This window comes from Thermobia domestica, chromosome 8, assembly GCF_964235325.1.
Source record: "Thermobia domestica chromosome 8, izTheDome1.hap1.1, whole genome shotgun sequence".
Classification (NCBI taxonomy): Eukaryota; Metazoa; Arthropoda; class Insecta; order Zygentoma; family Lepismatidae; genus Thermobia; species Thermobia domestica.
Genome location: NC_137461.1, coordinates 163,145,014 through 163,169,182, shown reverse-complemented (window position 1 = coordinate 163,169,182; position 24,169 = coordinate 163,145,014). Strand labels below are relative to the sequence as shown.

The 24,169-nt window shown below is 37.0% G+C and overlaps 1 protein-coding gene across 1 annotated transcript in view; it reads left to right on the top strand.

Moving 5' to 3' along the window:
• LOC145693329 (protein 60A-like) overlaps positions 1 to 13,448 on the top strand; it is a 484,174-nt gene extending 470,726 nt beyond the window's left edge. The window contains exon 6 of the mRNA XM_081769218.1: positions 13,126 to 13,448. Within this exon, the coding sequence (XP_081625344.1) occupies positions 13,126 to 13,386 (261 nt within the window). The 3' untranslated portion in view covers positions 13,387 to 13,448. The remainder of the gene's footprint in view (positions 1 to 13,125) is intronic.
• Positions 13,449 to 24,169: the final 10,721 nt, after the last annotated feature.

Genomic DNA, 24,169 nt, shown 5'->3' with positions numbered 1-24,169 from the left:
AAACAGCACAGCACTGTAAGCTTAGGCAAAACCCATTCCTACTGAACACTGGTCGCCAACTCTAAATTTGTAGTCGCCAATGGCGACCTGGCGACCGGAAATTTTGCGCCCTGTATATATATATATATATATATATATATATATATATATATATATATATTAGGGCGGAGCGAAAAATCACTTTTTTATATATCGAAAACGCAATAGTGCGGAAAAGTTGTCAATTGATGTTGATAAAATACTGTAAAAATTTCGTCGCTGAAATTAAATATCTTCGGGTGGCGAATCGCCAAAAAAGATTTATAGGGTATGCAAACCCGCCGTACACACCACTCTTTTGTGTTTCTATGGTAAATGAACAAAAGTATTACCTATATTTCTTATCTTAAGCAAACTGTAAAATTGAAGAAATAATTTCTGGATGATTTGGGCAGATTTGGAACCATAAAATGGCCACTTTTAGCAAAACAAATTATTCTATACCATACATTGTACTTGTGGTCCCATATAAAATTTAAGGTTCCAGCATGGCATTAATACGCCGATAAATGTGTTCGTTGTTCATTACAACTTTTCCTTCAACACTCCTTTTCCTTTTAAAAAAAATCTCGTACTGTTTTATACAGCTTACTTTGCTTCCCTTCGTAGGAATGTAATTTGGACTAGTCCAATTCATAGTAGCAGTATTAAAAAGAAACAACGTTAGTATTCGATAACTTTGTTCGAGTGTAGAAGACGATCTTTTCAAGATATTTTGCGGTGTTAACATTGCGTTTTGGTGTTTACTTCGTTGTACGTAGTTGATAAGTATATAAACAGTTTGTTTGTGTACTGTAAATTAAACTTTATGTAATTGTGAGATTCGTACTTTGCATCAATATTGAAACTCTAACCATGCCAAAGATAAGAACAAGATTAAGAACTACTTACCCCGTATTTGAACATTCAGCTGAGCTTTCAGGTGTAGAGTTACCCACAAAATCGGATGTAATAAAACATTATTTTTAATTGGTAGAGCTTGAAAAGTGTGAGAAAGGGTATGATCGATCTGTAAAGATGGTGGCAAGATACGTTGCTCAGTGTGTGAAATCTGTTTAGGACAGGCTTCCATCCCTACTGTGTCTTTAGAACGTATAGTTCAGCTTCTACTTCGCTTGCACGGAAAGTATACAATGGTAAATCTGAGAAGAAAACGAAAGCTTCTGCTAATTTCCAGAAAAAATGGATATATTTAAACAAGATTACACTAAGTTCTAACTTCTTTGATATATGTTCCTGTAAATGTCATGAACTTTCCATGTGCTCATGTGAATTGAGAAAGTAAATACCTAAGAAGGAGTGGACATTTCTGCAAGATCAGAGAACAACACGAGTAGGCAGAATAGAGGGAGTTGACTACGAGGAGCCTTTAAAACTAGTCGTACGCATTAAAAGGAAATCAGGAGAGACCACCCTCCAACAGTCTTCTCACATATCACAAACGCGTACTCCTAATGAACTCCAGACATCATCTTCTGATGGCGATGAGTCAAATGTTGATGATTATTTTGCGAAATAATAGGATATGAGAGAAAAAAAGAAACAAGGAGTAACGACATGTCCTTAGACCTCTTGTTGTGCTGGTAGACCGATTTGGAATATCTGATCGTGCAACTGCTTTGATAGCAACAGCTGCAATGCAAAGTTTTGGAATGATTGACCGCTCAAAAATCCGGCGAGAAAGAGAAAAGATACGACAAAAGGAAGTACTAATGGTCAAAGTAAACTTTCTTAGAGGCTTATACTTTGATGGTCTTAAAGATCAAACTCTATGCAGGAAAGAGACTGGAGATCGCTGGTTTTTAGTAAAAGGATACCCTACTTGTAAAGATGGAGCTAAACACTTGTGACTAATGAGAACTTCAAGATACATACCACAAAAGGAGCGGCAATTGGTTCCAAAATAACTGTTATTTCGTTAATCCGGAGAATATATTGCTTTCTGTGTTTGACAATGCAAGACTTCAAGTCAGAAAAGAGGCATGGAGAAAGATAGCGCAAGAGGAAAGGCTGGGAACGAGAAGAGTAGAGATAATGATAGTAGCAATAGTAGGAAGACGAAACGAGGAAGATCTTCTAAAGTAGACAATGAGTCATATGTAAATAAGAAATATGCCACCAACGCGCAATTTCAATGCAAACGATTACACTGACTTTATTAACTGAGAATCAGTTGAAGTGACGCATCCTCCGGCGCTGTCTTGTTTTCTAATAGAGAAATCTACAGTAATAACTACGAACATCCATTCATAAAAAGAGCTTTGAAATATTCCTGTCACATTCAAAATACAGAACTCTGCGTGAAACTTGTAACAGAATCATCTGCATCAGTTTGTGGCAGAGTTAGTTTCATCAGACTTAAACTAAAATCCCAATCTGTAAACCCAAAAGTAGAAGCAAAGGCAAACTATGCTCTCCAAAGAACCAAAGATCTAATTTTGAACACACGTGTATGAATGGTAGGGTGGGCATGGGAGAGACCCGACCTACACCCCCGTTCTCGTCGTGGGTCCTGGGTCGTTTCACTGAAACAAGCAGATGGATACAGAAAAAAATATGTATTTTGTATTAAGTAGATTGTTATTTTGATCACATTGGCTATTGTGTGATTCCAAATCTGCCTAAATCATGCATTAAATATTTCTTAAATTTCATATATTACTTAAGTTAAGAAATATAGGTAATACTTTTGTTCATTTACCGTAGAAACACAAAAGAGTAATATGTACGGTGGGTTTGCATACCCTATAAATACACAAAATCTTTTTTGGCGATTCGCCACCCGAAGATATTCGATTTCAGCGACGAAATTTTTACAGTATTTTATCAACATCACTTGACAACTTTTCCGCACTATTGCGTTTTCGATATATAAAAACGTGATTTTTCGCTCCGCCCTAATATATATATATATATATATATATATATATATATATATATATATATATATATATATATCAGCGGCGTAGCATAAGGGAATGCCAGTACGCCCGGCATTCCCTGTTAAAAAAGTACGCATTTCATTATATATAAATTGTTTGCTTGTAATTATCACAAATATTTCCACTGCAATCTTCTGAATGCGCTCTCTCGCTTTACTTTGACAATCGGAACCTACGCATGCGCGTCACTCAAATGCACATTCATTCTTTCCTCTTGTATGCTATATTCCTTGGGCATCCAGGCCTACTACAAGCATCGGGGTTTTCGTCTGGTTTCTGTCGAATGCGCATGCTCAACTACTCGCTTTCTCACTCCTCTTCACCCCTTGCAACTCTACATTTTGCTTCAGATATAAGCTGGCATATTCTCAAGTATTTCCAACTCTATCTATTTTGAACTACAGCTATACAGAACGTACGAGTGCGAACTGCAAGGAAATAGAACAAAACAGAAATGGCTTGTTCAATGCCTTTTTGAAGCACGTTGGTTATGTAAATAATAGTATAAAAAGAGTTATGCTTTAGTCCTAATTAAATGCATCGTAATTGTAATCGTAATTAAATGCAAACTTTTAATCTTCATCACAAATACATAGTATGCCCAGTGGCGTAGCAAGAAACTAAGGGAGCTCACACACAAGCATAGATATAAAGCATTATGTAGAATCACGGTCACCGATCTGGTTGGCCAAGAGAGCCAGCACTCCCCGCTCCTCGCAAAGATTGCTTGGACCCTTCGAATCTGAATATCTGACAGCAAAATAGACACACAGAATCAGGCCCCCTGAGTTGTTTTAAGTGCTTTCTAGATCTTCAAATGATATACGTATACACTGAGTTCCGGACCCAAGATGACAAATTTCTAGGGGCTACATTATATATATTTTTCGTGGGAAGCTTCTTTCTCTTTCTTCACATACCATCCCTCAATCTCGTTATATATATAACGAGATTGAGGGATGGTATGTGAAGAAAGAGAAGGAAGCTTCCCACGAAAAAGAAATGAAGGGAACTAACTATACTGAAAACAATATTCATTCAACAATGGGGCAAGTTTTCTCGTCACAGCGGTAGTGGCAAGAAGGAGCTGAGACAATTGCTTGTTAGCTTCTAACGTAATCCACGCATTTGCTTCTGTATGTCCCACTAGGCCACCAATTAGGGTGGCCTGGCCCCGTAATTTTTTTTATAATCCCATATTTCCTCGGTATCATATATTTCCCCTCGTATTGCTGATTGCAGCAGTATTGTATCGCACAAGTGACTAACTTTGGCATCCCCATTTCGGAATACCACGCTACGCTACTGATATATATATATATATATATATATATATATATATATATGCACGTAAGAGTTCTAGTTACAACTCAAAGCGATATGCGGGGGGCGCGGTGGCTCAGTGGTAGAGCGTTCACCTCTGGTGCTTGGGGTCCCGGGTTCGATCCCAGCCCCCGCCAAGTGAACTTTGTGGTGGACAAACACCGTGCTCGTGGGTTTTCTCGGGGTTCTCCCGTTTCCTCCCACTTTCTTCATTCCACCATTTTCATTCATCTCTCATTATCACCGTCTCCTTTAGCCTCACCGGCATAACCGTGGGACGTAAAATTTAAAGATTTCATTTCATTTTCAAAGCGATATGCTGCTCGCAGAGATGGAGTGGGTCAGTGGGTCGGTGGGTCAAGTGGGTCAAGTTTTCTGAGTGGGTCAGTGGGTCGTGGGTCAACAGCATGTGACCCACCACCCACCATGACCCACTGTGACCCACCATCAACCGTGACCCACTGCGACTCACCACCCACCATGACCCACCACCCACCATGACCCACTGCGACCCACCACCCACCGTGACCCACTGCGACCCACCGACTCAGTATGATCTAGAGACCCTCTCTGCTCACTGCATTGTAGACAGTATCTTCTGAAGACTGGTAAATTTGTCTCCGTTTTACTTTCAAGCCCTTCATTTCCCTTCCTTTTCCACTTGTTTCTGTCTACTTACCTGAGGTGAGTATATCTAACCAAGTGAAAAAAGAACTTCAGGCACTTTTCGATATTGATATTTTTAATAGTAATAATAGCAATAAGACTTACACTACAACTTGACTTTCGAGACCTGTGAGTTTTTAGAGCTAACTACTGGAAAAAATACATTTTTGAATCACTGTAATATATAAATTATTATATAAAAATTGAACGCAACTATGTGTGCCTGATCATCACGGTCAAATTACAAAGTCAAATGAAATTACTTTTGGTATATAGTTACGCCTTAATCCAAATTGGGATGTTATATTGCTTTTATTATAATGCATAATATCCTAAAGAGGTAGTGAGTATCCGAATTTTTGCGGAAAAAAATGAGTATCTCGCAAACCGTTAAACTTACGGAGCTGAAATTCAGTGTACAGGTATTAACTCTTTATTGAAAGTAAACAGAATGTGTCCTAGCATTTTTTTTAAATTCTCCTTTATGTGAGGGGGGGGGGGGTACTTTCTATATATGGAAAATTGGTAGTGAGTTGGTTTGTAAAAATGATCGAAAACGATCGATGTTATTTAAGAAAAAAATCAGAAACAAAAAATACAGTGTTTGGCTTCACATATCCATTGCTTTCTGCTATAATAATTGCTGAAGCTTATGTTTATTATATGGGGCGCTTACAGCATAGGGCAATCAACCCATAAAGTTGTGAGAAAAATAGGCATAAAATTTGTACTGTAAGCTTAATTACACGGAAATTTGAAGTTTGAATTGTACGCATAATTGTATGGAAAACTTTACATTTATTTTCTTTACGTTGGTCTACTTACTTTGATTTGGAACTTTGAAATTTCATCCTTTTTTCTACTGAAAAGTATTGATAATTGAACAAGGAAATAATTATACTATGATAATTTAATTGAAATTCATCGTAATTTGGCACATGGCAAACAGCAGTGTGGTAATTTAAGTTGAAGAAGGAGGGAAATTTCCATTCACCTCTGAACTTGCCAGGAACGTCGTTCTCTTTCGCTTTCTAGACGGGGGAGGGAACTTAGTAATGGTATCAAACCTTCATGTGTAATTACAAAAATTAAATTTATAAACAAATAAGAAATCATCAGTTTATCAGGCTTTAATTGATCATTTATTCACAAGATTTCCTATCAAAGGCGTGGTAGATGAAGTTTCTGTTCTACATGGGTCGACATTGCCAACTGACATGGTCGATATGGAAAAGATGTTGTATGGTGATAGAGAGATGGTACTTCTTGCTGACTATTTCAAACCTGACCAAGAAAAATAGTTATCAGACTTAAGTCTAACAAGTAGATTGTCGATGAGAAGTTGCAGAAATCGGGTAGAAGTATTATCAATTTCCACGACAGAGTGGGAATGGGGATTTCCCCTTATAAATTTTCAGATGACTGATATTAAAAATAGATTAAGTGCTCAAACATTGTCTAACTTGTTGCTCATCAATGTTAATGGCCCACCGCTAGACATGCTCAAAGTAGACGAGCTAGTTATTTCTTGGCTGAAGGATAGACATCATTCCACTGCGGATGATTTACCGCCAAAAAGTTACCAACAGGAAATAAATCCGATTTCAGATTTGTTTTAAGGTGGAAAATTACGAGTTACGGAAAATATATACTTGCATTACTAATGGCTTATTTGTGTTATTCAACTTTGTACCTAATTTTTAGTAAGTCTCTTCTTTGCTTTAGGTAAACTACTTTGAATAAATATTCATAATAATTGCAATTATGCATATTTGTGACTTAAATTTAACGTGGTGTTTTAGTGATCACACAAATTACAATTATGAGCATACTTTATGGAAATGCTCTCACATAGGGTACCCGAGCACCTTTATACACTTTGAAAAACTGATTTTTCAAGTCTTTTGTGAGAAAAATACTGTGAACTGAGAAATCATAACCTTTTCCATATTGTGCAGGGGTATTTTCCTGCGAATAGAAGTTTCTTGTGGACTGCGTTCAGAAATTAACACTTGCAAGAATACTCTCTTAGTACAAGTATATTTTAGGCACACACTAATTTCCCCCACCTCGAACTCTTTCAATTTCCTCACTGACAAACACTTTACCATTTTATATCGTAAAGGTCAGATCCACCGTTATTGTAACAGAGTGGTGCTTGAGCGATTGACTAGAAATTCAAACTCCAATTAGTGACAATTTTACAGTCTTGTTTTATTACAAGTGTAAACTCTTTAGTCAGTTCAGAAGAGGCCGTGGACCGTGTTCAGAGTTGATGACGATGGATTTTGGTGAGTCAGAGTAGGTCAAAGTGGATGAGAGTGGTTCATGGTGGGTCAGAGTAGGTAACGGTGGGTGGTGGGTCAGAATAGGTCACCGTGGTTGGTGGGTCGGAGTGGGTCACCGTGGGTGGTGGGTCATGGTGGGTCGTGGGTCAAGTTTTCTTTGACCCACGCCAACTCTGGGCTGCTGGACATTATTATTATTATTATTATTATTATTATTATTATTATTATTATTATTATTATTATTATTATTAATAATAATAATAATAATAATAATAATAATCATCATCATCATCATGTTGAGTAGCATATCACTGTCGTTTTGTAACTGCGGTCTTAGTAATAACAACAATAATATTTGGTCTAGGAATTAATTCGTGCGGGTGGACAAGAGATGGCGCAACGAACGGAGCGTTCCACAGTTCCGTGTATCCACACATGTGTTGGAAACCCCTGTCATCGCGTATCGTTCGTAGTATAGGGCAGTGGATTAAAGCGTCAACAACACCAGTTTGTAGTTAAGTGAACATGGCGCAATTTGTGCCTGATAAAGTGTTTTTGCGGGGTGTCCTGCTGCATTACTTTAACATGCAGAAAAGTGCGACTGAAAGTCATCGTATTTTGGTGGAAGTGTATGGTGACCATGCTCTAGCTGAGCGAACGTGTCAGAAGTGGTTTGCACGGTTTAGAAGTGGTGATTTCGGCTTGGCAGACCAAGAGCGAGCTGGACAGCCAAAAAAATTTCAAGACGAAGAATTGACAGCATTGCTCAAGCAGGATTCGTGTCAAACGCAGGAACAACTTGCAGCAGCATTAGGCGTTGATCAAACAACAGTCTCCAAACGCTTGAAAGCCATGGGAATGATTCAAAAGATGTCACATTGGGTTCCACATGAATTGAAAGACAGAGACGTTGAAAGACGAAAAACCATTTGCGAATTGCTGCTTCAACGACAGAGCAGAAAGGGGTTTCTGCATCGAATTATTACGGGTGATGAGAAGTGGATCCATTACGAGAACCCTAAACGAAAAAAGGCCTGGGTGAAACCAGGTGAACCAGGTCCATCACAACTAAAACGAGATATTCACTGTGCAAAGGTTATGCTGTGCATATGGTGGGATATGAAAGGTGTGGTGTACTATGAGCTGCTGCAACCGGGTGAAACTATGAATGGAGAACGTTATCGACGACAATTAATGCGTTTGAAGCAAGCTCTGGCCAGAACACGACCAGAATGGGAGAACAGACATGATAAACTTATTGTTCAACATGATAACGCTCGCCCACTTGTCGCAAAACCGGTCAAAACCTATTTAGAAAATGTCGGATGGGAAGTTTTACCCCACCCGCCGTATTCACCAGACGTTGCTCCTTCGGACTACTACTTGTTCGATTGCATGAACAACGATTTGATTGGACAGCGGTTTACTTCTTCAGAAGATATCGAAACATGGGTCTCTGACTGGATCGCTTCCAAGGATGAGGACTTCTTTCGCCACGGAATCTGTACATTGCCTGACAGATGGGCGAAAGTGGTGGCTAGCGATGGACAATATTTTTCTTAAGGTATTTATGTATTTTGTGTTTGTACTACAGCTTCAATGTGTGCGTACCAACCGCACGAATTAATTCCTAGACCAAATAATAATACCCTGAAAGGTATGCAACTTTTTACCATTATGAACCTGAGGTCCAGGGTACCGGCACCTTTATTTTTAGAAATAAAACTGTGTCTGTATATATATATATATATATATATATATATATATATATATATATATACAGGCGCGGATTCAAGGGGAGCTATAGCCCCCCCCCCTTGACGCTTAGGTATACACTGCGTAAAATGGGCTTCAATCCTCTTTACACTGGATAAAGCGGCAAACTATGGTTTAGCCCCTCCCTTCATCATACCCTGGATCCGCCACTATATATATATATAATACTAGTAGAATACCCTTCTCCGCACGGGGAGAATAAGTTTCATTTTGGACATAAAGGGCCGACTTTGGATTTAAACTGCATCGGAAGTGTCATTGTTCGTCCCCTAACTTGCACCGTCAAAGTGAAATGACAAAAACTATTCCACGCCTGAACTTCATCTATGTCGAAAATTTGATCGAGATCGGTTGGATGGTTCAAGAGTTATTAAGTCACAAACGTAGTCACTTTCATTTTGATTTATTTTATATATTCCCCTCCCCCTCCCCCTCCCCTACGTTGCACCGTCAAAGTGAAATGATATAAACCATCTCAGGCCCAAACCTCATCTATGTAGCAAATTTGATCGAGATTGGTCGGGTGCTTCAAGAGGTATGAAGTCACAAGCATAATGACTTTCATTTAGATATATATTTCGACTTCCGAGATTTCTTGAGTCTTATCCCCAAAAATGGTTCCATACAGAGGTGCTATTCAGCGGGTTCGCACTGGTTCGCTGGAACCGGTTGTTAAAATATTTCCAGTTCGCAGAACCGTTTATTATATCCAGGAAATTTTACCCAGTTATACCCAGGAACAGTAAATTTTAATTTAACTATCTTTGCTTTTAGAAATTCTTACAGCTACAGGAAAATGAAATCTTAAAGTTTTACGTCCCACGGTTATGCCGGTTAGGCTAAAGGAGACGGTGATGATGAGAGATGACTTACAGCTACAGGGTTAAACATATGATCTCTCAGAACAAGGAATAATGAAGAATGAGAACTGGAATCACGTGAGTGTAGTGGTGAGGGTTGATTTATATTTTAAACGCATAAGTGTCATTTATCAATAAATGTCGATCCATTGCTGGATGAAGGCCTTTCCAATACTTTTTGACACCCATCTATCTTTAAATAATTCGTTTTCAAGATATTCGTAGTGTACCTAATTTCGTAACACCACCTTATACTAGGTTGCTGTGGAGCTTCTCTACTTGTCACTTGGTAACCAGTAAAAAGTTTGCTTTTGTATACCTTGTATGGTTTGTTTGCTACAAGAGTCATCTCTCTCTCTCTCTCAATAGAACCGGTTGTTTAAAAATTAGAATCATACCACTGGTTCCATATCAAACCAAAGTAACCGAAGAGAAAAATTAGCTCAGTTGCATAATATTAAATGGTCCTCAAGTTTCCTCGATCTTAGATTCAGATCCACATAAGAGAAAAAGGCCATGTGACAGTTTCGGGTAGCTTTCACACAAACATCTACTGACGTTGTTTCCAACTTATCTCTAATCATTCATTCATTATTTGCATTTTTATTTTCGTTACTAGGGCTTGAAAAATCTTGCTTGCAAGTACTCGGCAACCAAAAAATCTAAGTTACTAGCCAGACCATTTTGCAATCACAGTGTTTATACAAATAAACAAAAATCACATTGCGACGTAGTAAACATATCAATACGTTTTTTATTTTGTCTATTGTCATGTCTTACAAATAAAAAAGAGTGACATCTGTTATTTCTTCTTGAATTCAAGTTTTTGATTGATCGGACTTAGACTTTACTCTCTATGGCGAGCAGGCGAGTGGATTTTTCAAGCCCTGTTCATTACTAATTACAGAGTTAACTTGCAATAGGACTTCTCGAGAATTAGTTGATGTTTACAATGTAACAGAAAAGAACTAACAAACGTTTTTAAATGCTTCGCTGAAAGAATGCTTCTTTTAATGGCCCATCCGAGAAGAAAACCTCGCAATATGCACAGCAAAACGTATCAACTTACATCATTTCTTCAAATTTTGATTAATTTAATGTTCTATTATCTTCTAACATATAATTTTACAGTATCATGAAGTTTCTAACTCTGACAGCGCAAATAAATGGAATCTTACTTTGTTTATTATTATATTTAACTCTCTTGGAAACAAAGACCGGCTTTCCTGTCTAATTCCTGTGCAACAAATGAATAGAATGGGTCACATGCTTCAAGGAAAGAGCAAAATATTTTTAAATACTATTGAATGCACATGCATCGTACTGATTTCAATAGGTTTTCGATAAAGTACTGTTCTTTTGTACTCCAAGGAGGGTTACTGAACAAGAACATGTTGTAAGGACACTCGAATTGGCAGTGAAGCAATTAACAAAACATGTAAGTGATGAGTAATCATCACATCAAATTGTGGTCGTGGTTGTCCGGCAAACTTCAGGAGATGCAGATGATCCAACAAATGATAACACGACGGGCTCCAAAAGTAGCTCAAGAAACAAGCTTTTTCCACCTCTTGCAGAAGACTGCATCTCTGGAACGATCAGTTACGGAACTTACGCTAAGATAATCAACCCAAGAAGACGCTCCACCACACGTCAAGAAAAGTCATCTGTGGAACTGGCAGTTGATGGCAGTTCTACTATCAAGGAGATCATTGAAATTTTCAAGGACCTCAAACTTTCTGCGCTTCTGGATGCATTCAAGAAGATGCTACGACTTTTCCAGGCTCAAAATACTTTTACCAAAATTCAATTTTAAAAAAATCTAGCTGACTTTATATAACCCAAAATGTCAAACAGGTTTAATCTGGTCACCTCTTGGATGAATGACATTTCAGAACTACACGACTTATCCTTGGTCCCGTTTTGCTTATATATAAGACATGCAGCGCCCAGTCAACTCGTCAGGACAGCTTACAAGAACGAGCCCACCAGAGTTTCCTTCGCAGAAGACGAGCATCATATCACGTTCCACCGAACTGCAACTTGCATCTTCATCGACATACTCAAGTGAAGCTTCGACAGTGGCACTTTCTTCCATATCACAGATGCCTATCACGACAAATGCCAACTCACCATGGATTCCAGACTAAGCCCAGAACTCACATCACTAAAACTCGTCAATCACTTTGTCAGATCAGTAATCATAATCAATTTGTAGTTATGATAGTACCGCTACTTCCATCTCTCTCTCTCTCTCTCTCTCTCTTTCTCTTTTTAATCGCTTTAGATTTGAAATACAGATTATGTACTAAATTTGTGATTTAAAATTACAATATTTTTCTCTGTACTATGTTTTGATCGTATACGGTACAGTCTTCTAAATTACGGTATCCACACAGTAATATTATCGTTCAATTTTCAACCTTGTCTGCGTCAAAAATGCTGGAAAAATGTCAGACCTAAGAGAATTAGTAAAGATCTAGGTTCATTTTTTGGATTTAGTCTCTGGAAGGCAGTCAAGCTTTTTGTGACCCGAAGTGTACCTAATCTAATGTTAAAGTGAATTCCTTATTGCGTTTCATATTAATTCTATTCTTCGTTTCCTTCCAACTATGTTGCATATGTTATCTTATTCACTGGCTCCGAATTTTGGTATTCTAGTTCAATACCCTGTGGGCTTAACTGTATCTAACGTTATATTTATTAACTTCTATTTTTAATGAAAACGTATAGCATGGAAGCTAATTATTAATAGATAATAATTGTATCTAACTGTATTAACGTCGTAACGGTTTATGCGTGAACCTATAACTGAACGTGGGATCCAAACAGTGTGAGCTCCTACGAGAATCAATCCCTGTTCTCAAGCGCCAAGGTCTCGTACGTTAACTATACAGTCATAAGCGAGTTAAATGCAACGCCAGGTCATTGGTATAGGACGGGCAAGAGAACTCAGCTTTCTGCGACCATCATCAACCCTCCCGAAACTTTGATAAATATGTACAGTATGTTTAAAAAGTAAAGAGTCAAGTATGTGTGATAAACTCTCCAAAATTATTCAGCTCGCACTGTCTTAAGGTTTTGGCTAAGGGCATGTGTAACGCAGTATCAGTCACACACTATAGAGATTTTACTTGTATGTTATTTTTTTCTGACTGATTGGTTCCATTAATAATGATATTTTTAGTGTTTGTTTATTCGACTAGTAAAATGTTATCTTTTTCTTTTCAGGATTGGATCATTGCCCCTCACAGTTATTCTGCATATTACTGTGCTGGAGAGTGCACATTTCCTTTAAATGCACATGCAAATGCAACGCACCATGCAATTGTGCAAACACTAGTTAATTTAATCAATCCAAGCAAAGCTCCTCAGGCGAAATGTGCTCCAACAGAGCTAAGCCCAGTGATGGTCCTCTACTACACCAGTGAGAATGAGGTTATTCTGAAACAATTTTCCAATATGATCGTTAGGAGCTGTGGTTGTCACTAAAACGAACTTTTAGCCATTGCTTACAGAAAAGAACCAATTAGAATTTACAAGTAGCACATTAATTTGACGAAATGGTTATCGTCTCACGATGCCAATTATGTTACATATTTTGTATGAATCGTAATAAACTTATGAAATGTAAAATAAAACTACTGATTTCTTCAATATAAGTACGGGTTAACTTTATATAGCAGTTTTAAAAACTGTAACAACCTAGTGCGATATATTTTCTTTTTCTGGTGTGTGTGTATGTATGTACGTGTGTGTCGTTATGCAATTGAAAAGAGTGAATGAGATACTGGACGCACGAGGAACCCGTGTCCCGAGCGCGTTGTTGGAGAGGCACCTAAAAGGGCAATATAATTGTGTGTGTATAATATTGGGGGCGCCGAATTTCTTATTTCTCCCAGATGACACAAACCCTAGTAACGGGTCTCTTTAGGGTTGCCAGATTTTGTAACCGAAAAACTTGAACACCAATCTCAGACTATATATAAGATCACGATTCCTACTCATTTGGTCAGAATCAATCAATTACCTGTCTTTTCCAGGTTAGTACTTACAATTTTCTACTTCATTTTACTAGGGGTGACTGAAAAGTTTGAGCCTAATATAGAAAATGAAAATCTAGAATAGAATTATATATATATTAGAATAGTAGAGCCTTCGATATTAATGTGTATCAAGCTCTTGGTTCTAAGTAATTTCTTTTGTCTTTTACAGTCTTGAAGTGAGTGAGATGGCAGAATTTGGGAAAATGAAAAAAATCGAGTACAGGTCAGTCATCAAGTATCTGCAATTAAAAGGAAGGTCGACGTCTGAAATCCACCAGTATATGGTCAATACCGTAGGTAAATCTGCCCCTTCATATACCACCATCAAAAGATGGGTGCAGGAATTCAAGTGTGGTAGGCAGTGTGTTGAAGATGAGCCGAGATCTGGGAGACCATCAAATGCTACCACCACGGAAAATATGGGCATGGTACTTTATATCATCATGGAAGATCGCCGATTGTCAACTCGATAGATAGCAGACACGTTGGGCATATCACAGGAGCGAGCAGATCATATTCTAAAGAAAGAGCTTGGTTTATCAAAAGTTTCTGCTCGATGATCCCACGTCTTCTGACTCCCGAACAAAAACTCACTCGGTACCTCGTGTCCGTGGAGTATTTGAAACAGAACATGATATGGACGATTTTCTCTGTTGATGCATCACTATGGACGAGTGTTGGATACACCATTACCAGTCAGAAACAAAACAACAATGCAAACAATGGAACCACCCCTCCTCCCCTTACCAAACGAGGGCAAAGGTGTGATCCCCTCCACTGGAAAAGTGATGGCTCTGTTTTTTTTTATTCCCAAGGTGTAAGAATCAATGATTACCTGCAAAGGGGTCATACCATAAGAGAACAATACTATAGTGACCTTTCGAAAAAAAAACTTCGAGTACAAATCCAAGAAAAAAGGCCACAAATGATGTCCAGAATATTCTCAATCATCATGACAATGCTCCCGGCCACACATCAGTAGTTGCCATGGTTACTATGCACGATTATGGCTTTGAACTCGTTCCTCATCCACCATATTCTCCAAATATGTCCCCCTCAGACTTCCACTTGTTCCCTAATCTAAAAAAGGCTCCAGCAGGACTACGTTTTGCAAGCGATAATGACGTCATGACACCCGTGGAGGAGTTTTTGTGGTCACAACCTAAGGATTTTTTCCCCTACTGTGATAAGAGCACTGCAGCACCGTTGGAGCAAATGGGTTGCTGTCCAAGGGGATTATGTTCAAAAATAAAGGTATTACCAAATCTGCACTTCTTAGACCGCGCCTTCATTGCTTCCGAATGCAAACTGCGAATTCATATTCCTCTACTAGATCTGAAGTTTTGCGAATGCGAATCAAGTTGCAATATCTCTCTCTAAGTTTAGCGTGAAATATTTTTGCTTGAATATATTGATGTTCGTTTATCTATTAAATCTTCATATTTTAAAGACAAAACAAAGAAAAATATACATACCTTCCACTCCAAGTTCCTTGCTTACATCTGCCCATAATTTGTTCACGACATGTCGTTTGTGATAATCTGGATGAGCTTAGTTCCACAATGGAACTTTAAAAAAAAACACAATTTATTAAAGCATCAACACCTGTTTCCATCTTTATTTTTATTTTATTTACTTTTATTTTTTATTTTTTTTTATCTCCGCACCTCGCAACGTCGTCTGCTTTCACGCAAAACAAACTTTCTCCTCTCAGGTATCGCTCAATTCCTCTGCAGACGACTCTCCATTCGCAGGAATTCGGACGAATAATCCCAGCAGGTTGGGATCGTTCGCATTCACATCTTTTCGTCGGTTTTCGCAATTCGCAGGTTCGGGGCACTAGTCGAGGCACTCCAATTTATTTACACATGCTCGGAAATTCGTAATCGCATTCGGAAGCAATGGAACGAGGCCTCATAGTTTCCTTAAGGCTTAAAACTCATCAGTCACTCCTCGTATATAAGTTGACACAAATGAAGCCTCACAATGGATGTATAAAGAATATGAAAAGGTAACATAAGGAGAGCTTCCTGTGTCCTTTATTCCGAATTCCGAATTTTTGTATTTAACAGGCCCTAAATATTGCGCCAATACGACACACTCTCCCATTTATGATTGAATAGTTACTTTTTCCTTTGTTGCGTCATCATTTGAGTCAGAAATACTACCTTGCGTTTTTAGGTGACACATACTAATTCTTGCGGGTTGATTTTTTTCAATCTGAAGAACGAAAACCGGGACAAACAAGTGTCCCGAAAGCTCTTTTTGGGACAGTTAATTCTTTCATTGGAAACCGGGACTGTCCCGGAAAACCGGGACGTCTGGCAACTCTAGGTCTGTTCAACTCCGCACAAACAAGAGGACACCACTGGATTCTATTTGTAAGGACCAATCAAGTCGGAATTGGCATAGCACACTTCCTCAAGATCCTTTTCTGTGCAATATTTTTACCTTCTAGAGCTACCCATAGGCTTTTCAACCACAACTTTATATATCTCCCGCGAATTTTACATACGACCGACGTAGCTTCATCTTGACCAAATAACTCGTCGTATTTGGTTTTCACTATTCACTCTTTTTTCTCTCTATTCCCTCTCGTGGCTGAATGGTTAGCATACGCATCTTCAGGGACCCTGCGACGGACCCAGCTTCCAGTCACGATAGGAGCATATGTGGTTCTGATCTCATGTTCGGCCCCACGTCTCATATAGCCTCGATGCTGAAAGGGACACTAAAGTAAATCTAACCAACAAATTTGCTCCTCTCGAAAATGTTCTCACTACTTTCTATCTAAATAGCCTTAGTTTGTATCAAGTTAATTTTTTCATGCTTATAATGAGGTGTAATGTTGTGCCCTTATATAAGATTTTTAATTTTAGCTTTCTCGGTATTAGTTACGACGCACAGGGGGGCCAAACCAGGCAATTCTTTGCAAAAACTCAAAAAATGAAGTAAAAGATTGACTCGATGTAATTTGTTATAATGAAACCTTAATAGTGCACACATAAGATAGTATGCAGGAATGGAAGTGATAGCAGCTTACAACGAGCTCATGGCACGTATAATATTGGTTATCCGCCGAAACCGGAGAGGCGCTGCTTAGTGACAGAAAATAGGAAGTTGACTTTGAATACGACTATCCCTACATTGCGTATAGATATTCAGTGGCTGGTAAACATGGTGACACGACCCACATATATGTATCGTTTTATATATTTAGGATGTTGATATGATGTGCAGTAGTACTACTTAATATCATATTTGGAAAATGCTGTGGTACTGAAAGCATATAAACTATGGTCAACGATAGAATTATGTTTTAGTAGAAAATATGGCATAATATGTCTTTTTTTTTTTTTAAGTCGTAGCGGAAACATTGTTCTTACTGTATGCAAAGAGAAAACCTGCATATATTTGCACTTTTGGGAAATATAGCACATAAAAATGTTTGAGGAAAAACGCATTCTGCATGTAGTGCTGCTTTTGAAGTAATGTGGAGCAAATGTGAGAGCAAATGTTAGGTTATTAGACGGGTATCAGGATATTTGCGGTACAATGAGAAAATGAGTTTTTTTTCTGAGACATTTGCGGTACATATTGTGGAACGTGTGTACACTCTGAAGATAAATGATGAGAAAAACTTCCTTCTAGCAGATCGCACCACAGAAGAAGAAAGAATGTTAATATTTTCCACTGCGAAAGGAAGACACTATGCAACTGAGCACATTACGTTTTTCATGGACGGAACATTTAAGTGTTCTAGTCGGCAGTTTGCCGAATTATATATATTACACATAGACATCGGAAGTAACTTGGAGGAATCAAACATTGTCCTTTTGATCTTCGGTCTCTTACCAGCAAGAGAGTAGAAATGGAGTTACTTCTACACGGGTACCGTTATTTTGGAAAGTGGTTGTCCTGATTACGTGTATGTTCTTTTTTGGCTGTGATTACGTGATTGGAACAGTTTGGAAAGTTCCTGTTTTCTTTTTTTGGCTGTGATTACGTGTGTGTATTGTTGGAAAGGTCGTGTCCTCTTTTTTGAGTTTGTATATGTACACGCTGTATACTGGATATTTTTAAAAATAATAATGGAAATTTAAATTTGAATTTTAATTGGTTCTATTTGAATTAAATCTGCTGATATGTTAGTTAATTAGAATATTGGTACATATGATGAAACGTTATTTTGTATTATTTACTTCCGTATCAGTGATTAAACTAATAATATTGAATAAATGTACATTATTGACATTGAGATGAAGATCCCCAGTTCGAATCTCGTATTATACAGATGGTTTTTTGACTAATAGAAACTCACAATGAGATCAAGACCCGTGTTCGAATCTCGTATTATACAGATGGTTTTTTGACTAATAGAAACTCACAATGAGATCAAGACCCGTGTTCGAATCTCGTATTATACAGACTGGGTTTGACTAATAGAAACTTACATTGATATATATATATATATATATATATATATATATATATATATATATATATATATATATATATATATATATATATATATATATATATATATATATATTTGGAAAAATGAAATCTCTGAGTCTCACGGTTATGCTGGTCTTTATATTGTTTCGCTTTACAAAGAAAGCTCTTCAAAGTATATAGAAAGTGGGAGGAAACCATTTTATAAAAGGTATTGAAAAATTATTTATATATTATAAAAGTTTATGTGGTGGATGGTGGGAATGAACCCGGGAGCCTTGGCACCAGAGGTAAACGCTGTATGATGGGTGGGAAATATTTATTCATGCGGGACCTTATTTTTATTTTAATTTTTCGTATTGATTACTTGAACAGTATGATTTTTGAAGAACTTGTTGGTAATTATTTATTGGTTTGCTTTATTAGAAGCGTATTGGTAAATATACATATACAGAGCGTGGTTTCCGTACATCTTTTGCTGGTGAACTCAAGAGACAAACTGAATGTTTACGCGCTTTTGGAAAACCGGTTGGGTAGGAGTGATGATAATGATGTGTGCTTGCAGGGCGGTGTTAAAACTTGAATTCAAATACAAAGGAAGACCGTCGACACGTTTGGTAAACATCACAGAATACCGCCAGACTAATAGAAATAACTTTGGTGCCGCGGTAGGTGAACAAAAGACATTGTCGGTGAAAAACACAAAAGAAAGATTGCGGACGTGGAAGATAAACATTACAAATTGGGGACAGACTAATAGAAATAACTTTGGCGCCGCGGTAGGTGAAGAAAAGACATTGTCGGTGAAAAAACACAAAAGAAAGATTGCGGACGTGGAAGATAAACATCACAAATTGGGGACAAACTAATAGAAATAACTTTGGTGAGGTGAACAAAAGACATTGTCGGTGAAAAACACAAAAGAAAGAAAAATTGGGGACGCGGTAGGTGAACATGTTGAAACATGTATGTACGGTATTTGAGAATAGAAAAGAACTTTAATGTTGGGAATGATGAACACGTGATTACCTTGTGGCTATGAAAATACTTTAAACAAAGGTTATAAGAGACAAAATATATAAAGATACATTATGCAGTCGTATGAGAAGAAGGATCATTGCAATAGCAATATTGAAGCAATATCTGATGCTGAAACAGAAATATACGAATCATCGTTAGATGAGGAATATGATTTTGATGTGATAGAATCACCGGTGCTAACAGTTTCATCAACACCACCATCATCTCCAGTTGTATTATCAAGAACATCACGATTTTGGGCTTTAGATTGTTGTTGTAATAGTGAAAAAGTGGACCGCGAATGTATAAAGAAGGCTATTGAAAAATGGAATTTTAATGAAACACTAATATGTCGGGGATGTACGACAGGATCTAATCATGATTTTGCTCATGATTGTATGACTGTGCGTCCAGAATTAATGGAAACCCGCGCTTGGAGTATTATAGCAAGTCCTAGTGTTGAAGATGATGTGTTTTATTTGTATGCAAACACGCATATTATCGGAATATTAACAAAAGAAAATTTTTATGATGCCTATGTGGAATTATTAAGTGATACAGACTATTTACCGGAATTACTAGAGATTTTCATAAGAAAAGACAAACGGAAAGCGAATATTTCAGATTGAAAAAATGTATTCGAATAGTGCTAGTGTTTCATGTGTGCTATGTACTGGTGAAAACATTAATGTGAACTGTGTATTAAAAACTATAAAAGTATACTTACACAACAATAATCCAATGGAATGCGTGGAATGCAAGTTAAATCTTCCTCATGAATGTTGACATTTTCATAATACTGGAACATTTGCAGTGAAGTATTTTTCTCTTCATAAAACTCTTAGCGAACCTTTTGAAGTATTTGAACAAGAACATAGTGAAATCCCATTTCTATGCTTTATGCATAAAACTAGCGATCTTTTACAAAATACAGAATTTGTTGGACAGATAATTCCGTTTTTTATTTTTCATACAAATGAAATTTCACCATGTGCAAATCAATATGTTATCCATATTCAAGTTTCTAAAATGTCTGATAACGAATTTATTATTCGTAAGTTTTGTTTAACGGCATGCGATGATACAGTAAATTTACATTGCTTGGTAAAATCACCAGTAGAATATAATTTGTTATCACTAGGATGTCAAAAACAAATTGACTGGTTAACATTACATTTACATGGATTGAAATGGAATAGCAAAACTGGATATACTGTATCATGCATAGGAAACCTTGTATATCAATTATGCGCAAAGAATTCAACCTTTTATTGTAAAGGTTTAGAGAAATCTGGATTAAAAGAATATTTGCATTAGATAATGTCATTGATTTAGAAACAAAACATTGCCCTTCATTAAATGAATTATGTGGAAATACATTTAATGAATATTGTTCTTTTCACACAACTATTGTAAAGAAATCAGGATGTGCATATCGTAATGCACAACAGTTGAATTATTGGTGGAAATATGAAAGATGAACAGCATTAACTAATGCATTATCAAGATTGTAATGAGGAATTGTAAATAAAATGCATGGGTGTAAGTTTTTAAAAAAATTATTGTAAATATATAATAAAAATAAAAAATATTTGTTTTCTTTTTAAAATTTTGTGTACATGTTAATAAACGATATCATCATTCTTTTTCAAATTTTTCTTGTTAAATAACTTTAAACACTTTTAAAATGATTGGGTACGAATATGATGCAGAAAATATAAAACAAAATAGCCACATAACACAGAATTATCATGTTGATATTGTTGAATATTTGTAAAGTACATTTTAGTATTTTTCGACAAAAAGTTTTTTTCTTTCCTTGGGAATGTCCATGGCAAGACTATCAAAGTAGAATCCATGTTTTCTCTTACTGATGTACACTGCAACCCAGTGGGAACCAGCAGAATCAGATGTATCAAGATTAATCACAAGTACCGCAGGAGGTTTTACCGTTACAGGAAGTTTGTCAATAGGGTAAATTCCAGTAACACTTGCACCAGTTACTTTATCACTTAGTAACACTTTTAATAATTCGTCACTATACATGATGAAGATTATTATTATTATTATTAATTGTAGTAGGTATGTAATTATCACTGTTATTCACATGTAAAACATAGTCATCCACTTTCACATATTCACTATACAGTAATGCTTCATGAACACTACACTTATATTGTCCGAAACGATGTTTATTATGTGCACACCGATGAACGTGAAAACTTAATGCACTATACTTTGGACAGTTTATTTCTTCTAAATTTGTAACTTCTCTTTGAAGAATTTATTGAAGAAAACACTTTCTAGTTATTCCGTATGTGTATATGGTTGTAGTATTTGAACAATATGTTTGAAGTATTTCCTTAAGATGTGAATATTCTACATCCCCTTCGTGCCAGGTAATGACATACACATTCTCACCTAGATATTTGTTTGTACTTACGATTGGCTCAGCTAACTTATTTAAAGGAAATGGTGGTTTAGAAACCCAATTTTGGAAAAAGGGAACGTCGGGATTTACAATGGCTAGCTCTTTTATAATAAAGTCATCTTCGTTATCATGATACGCCGAGAAATGAACAACAACCCGCATTGTACTCAACTGAATAAATTAGAAGGTGTTATCAGTATAAATATTTCTGTCTTTGTCTACTTGTACTAAAGAATCGAATTGCGCGTACACAATGCATGTAACAGGCTCAGTTAAAGTTTCTGAAAATGATACTTTTAAATTTACAGGGGAATCGCGTACTACATCCCACGTGTTATCATCTAAACTTCCTGTTGGAGATAGAATAAAAGCATACAGAGCATATCCGTTTGGATACTCATCAAGAGTAACAGTATGTGAATAATTTTGATAACACTAGTTAACAAAGGTTTTGTTACATAAAAGGAAATACCTGTTCTTAAAGGAACTTTTTGCGCTGAATTCGAATATGCACTCGGTTTTTCTCCATCACGTACGATTTTCCCGTAACAGAGGGATTTTCGGGAAAATCCCTCAAAAATTTCCCTTTTCGTTTATTTTACACCCCAAGATCTTGTCCCCTTGCATATACTAACATAGAAATTATACCTAAGTATACTTTGATTCATATTTAACAAACCCTCCAAGTTTCGTAATAATCGCTTTATTCTTTCTATAGATATAAATATGTTTGTATGTATACTGTGTGTACTGTTTATTGCACCTTATAGTAATGCTTTCAGATCTCTTAAGTTGAGGTAAAACGTTTTGCTTTATTACCACAAACACATATATAAAATATAATACAATATAATTTACAAGTGTGACAATTTACAATAAACAATAATACAAATGTACCAAAAGGTCATGAAAAGACAATCAAAACTATCACAATATATGAAACTTCCATTGGGTTACAAAAACGTACACTACTTCCTTCTTTTGTAAGAAATGTTGCATTCTCTAACAAGACCCCAACAATAGTCCCCCATCATTGAAGGATCCCATCGTCCCTGGTACCTTTTCTCCATTGCCATTATATCTTGGTGGAATCTTTCCCCCTGTTCGTCGCTGAGAGCACCTAGGTTAGCAGGAAAGAAGCTGAGGTGGGAGTGCAAAAAGTGGATTTTTAAAGACATCCTACAACCCAACTCTTTGTATTTCTGTATCATGTCCTGTACGATTTCTGTGTAACTCTCAGCTTTGTTATTGCCCAGAAAGTTGCGCACAACACACTTAAATGCTGTCCAGGCAGCTAGCTCAGCACTGTTTAACTTGCTGTTAAAGCTATCATCAAGCATTAATTTCCTAATTTGGGGACCAATAAACACTCCCGCTGAAATCTTAGCATCACTCAGGTTAGGGAACTTATCTCGCAAATACTTGAAACCTTCACCAGATGTGTCCATGGCTTTGACAAAGTTTTTCATAAGTCCTAACTTGATATGAAGTGGCGGTAGTAATATCTTATTAGGATCTACCAAAGGAGCGTATTTGACGTTGCATTCTCCAGGTACGTAATTCACTCTAGGTTCCCATTCCTTCACTTCATAATGTTTGTCATCAGCTCGGCTATCCCATAAACATAAAAAACATTGGTACTTCGTGTAACCGCACTGCAGTCCTAATAAAATACCAACTACCTTGAGATCACAACATATTTGCCAACAATGGTCCTTGTAATTTATAAGATTTAGCAAAGTTGACATGGTGTCATAGGATTCCTTAATCTTCACTGAGTGCGCAAGTGGTATAGAAGGTTTTTTATTTCTATTATGTAAAAGGACAGCTTTAAGGCTGACCTTTGACGCGTCGATAAATAACCTCCATTGTTCTGGAACGTAAGGAATTCCTAGCTCCGCCATCAACCCATTTATATCCGTACATACGAACACATTATCTTGCATTGAGAAATAGCTTGAAAATTGAACATGCCTTTTTCTGTACACTGATACGTTCGTTTCTGCATCCAATAAGTTCCACTGCTGGAGCCTTGATCCCAGAAGTTCCGCCTCTTGTTTTGTCAGGTGCAAATCACGGACTAGGTCATTAAGTTCACATTGCCGGATGAAATGTGGCTCGCGAACACAGTCAGGGATGAACGTTGGATCCTTTGATGTACTCCCATGCGCAAAAAAAAATTGCGCGTATACTGTAACTCACGATTTTTCGCAATTATTTCATTTTCCATATGTTTATGGGTAAAATTTAGTTATTAGTAAGCGGAGATAATAGAAAGCAATCCATCTAAGGAGATATTTCCAAAAAATATAATAAAATAAAA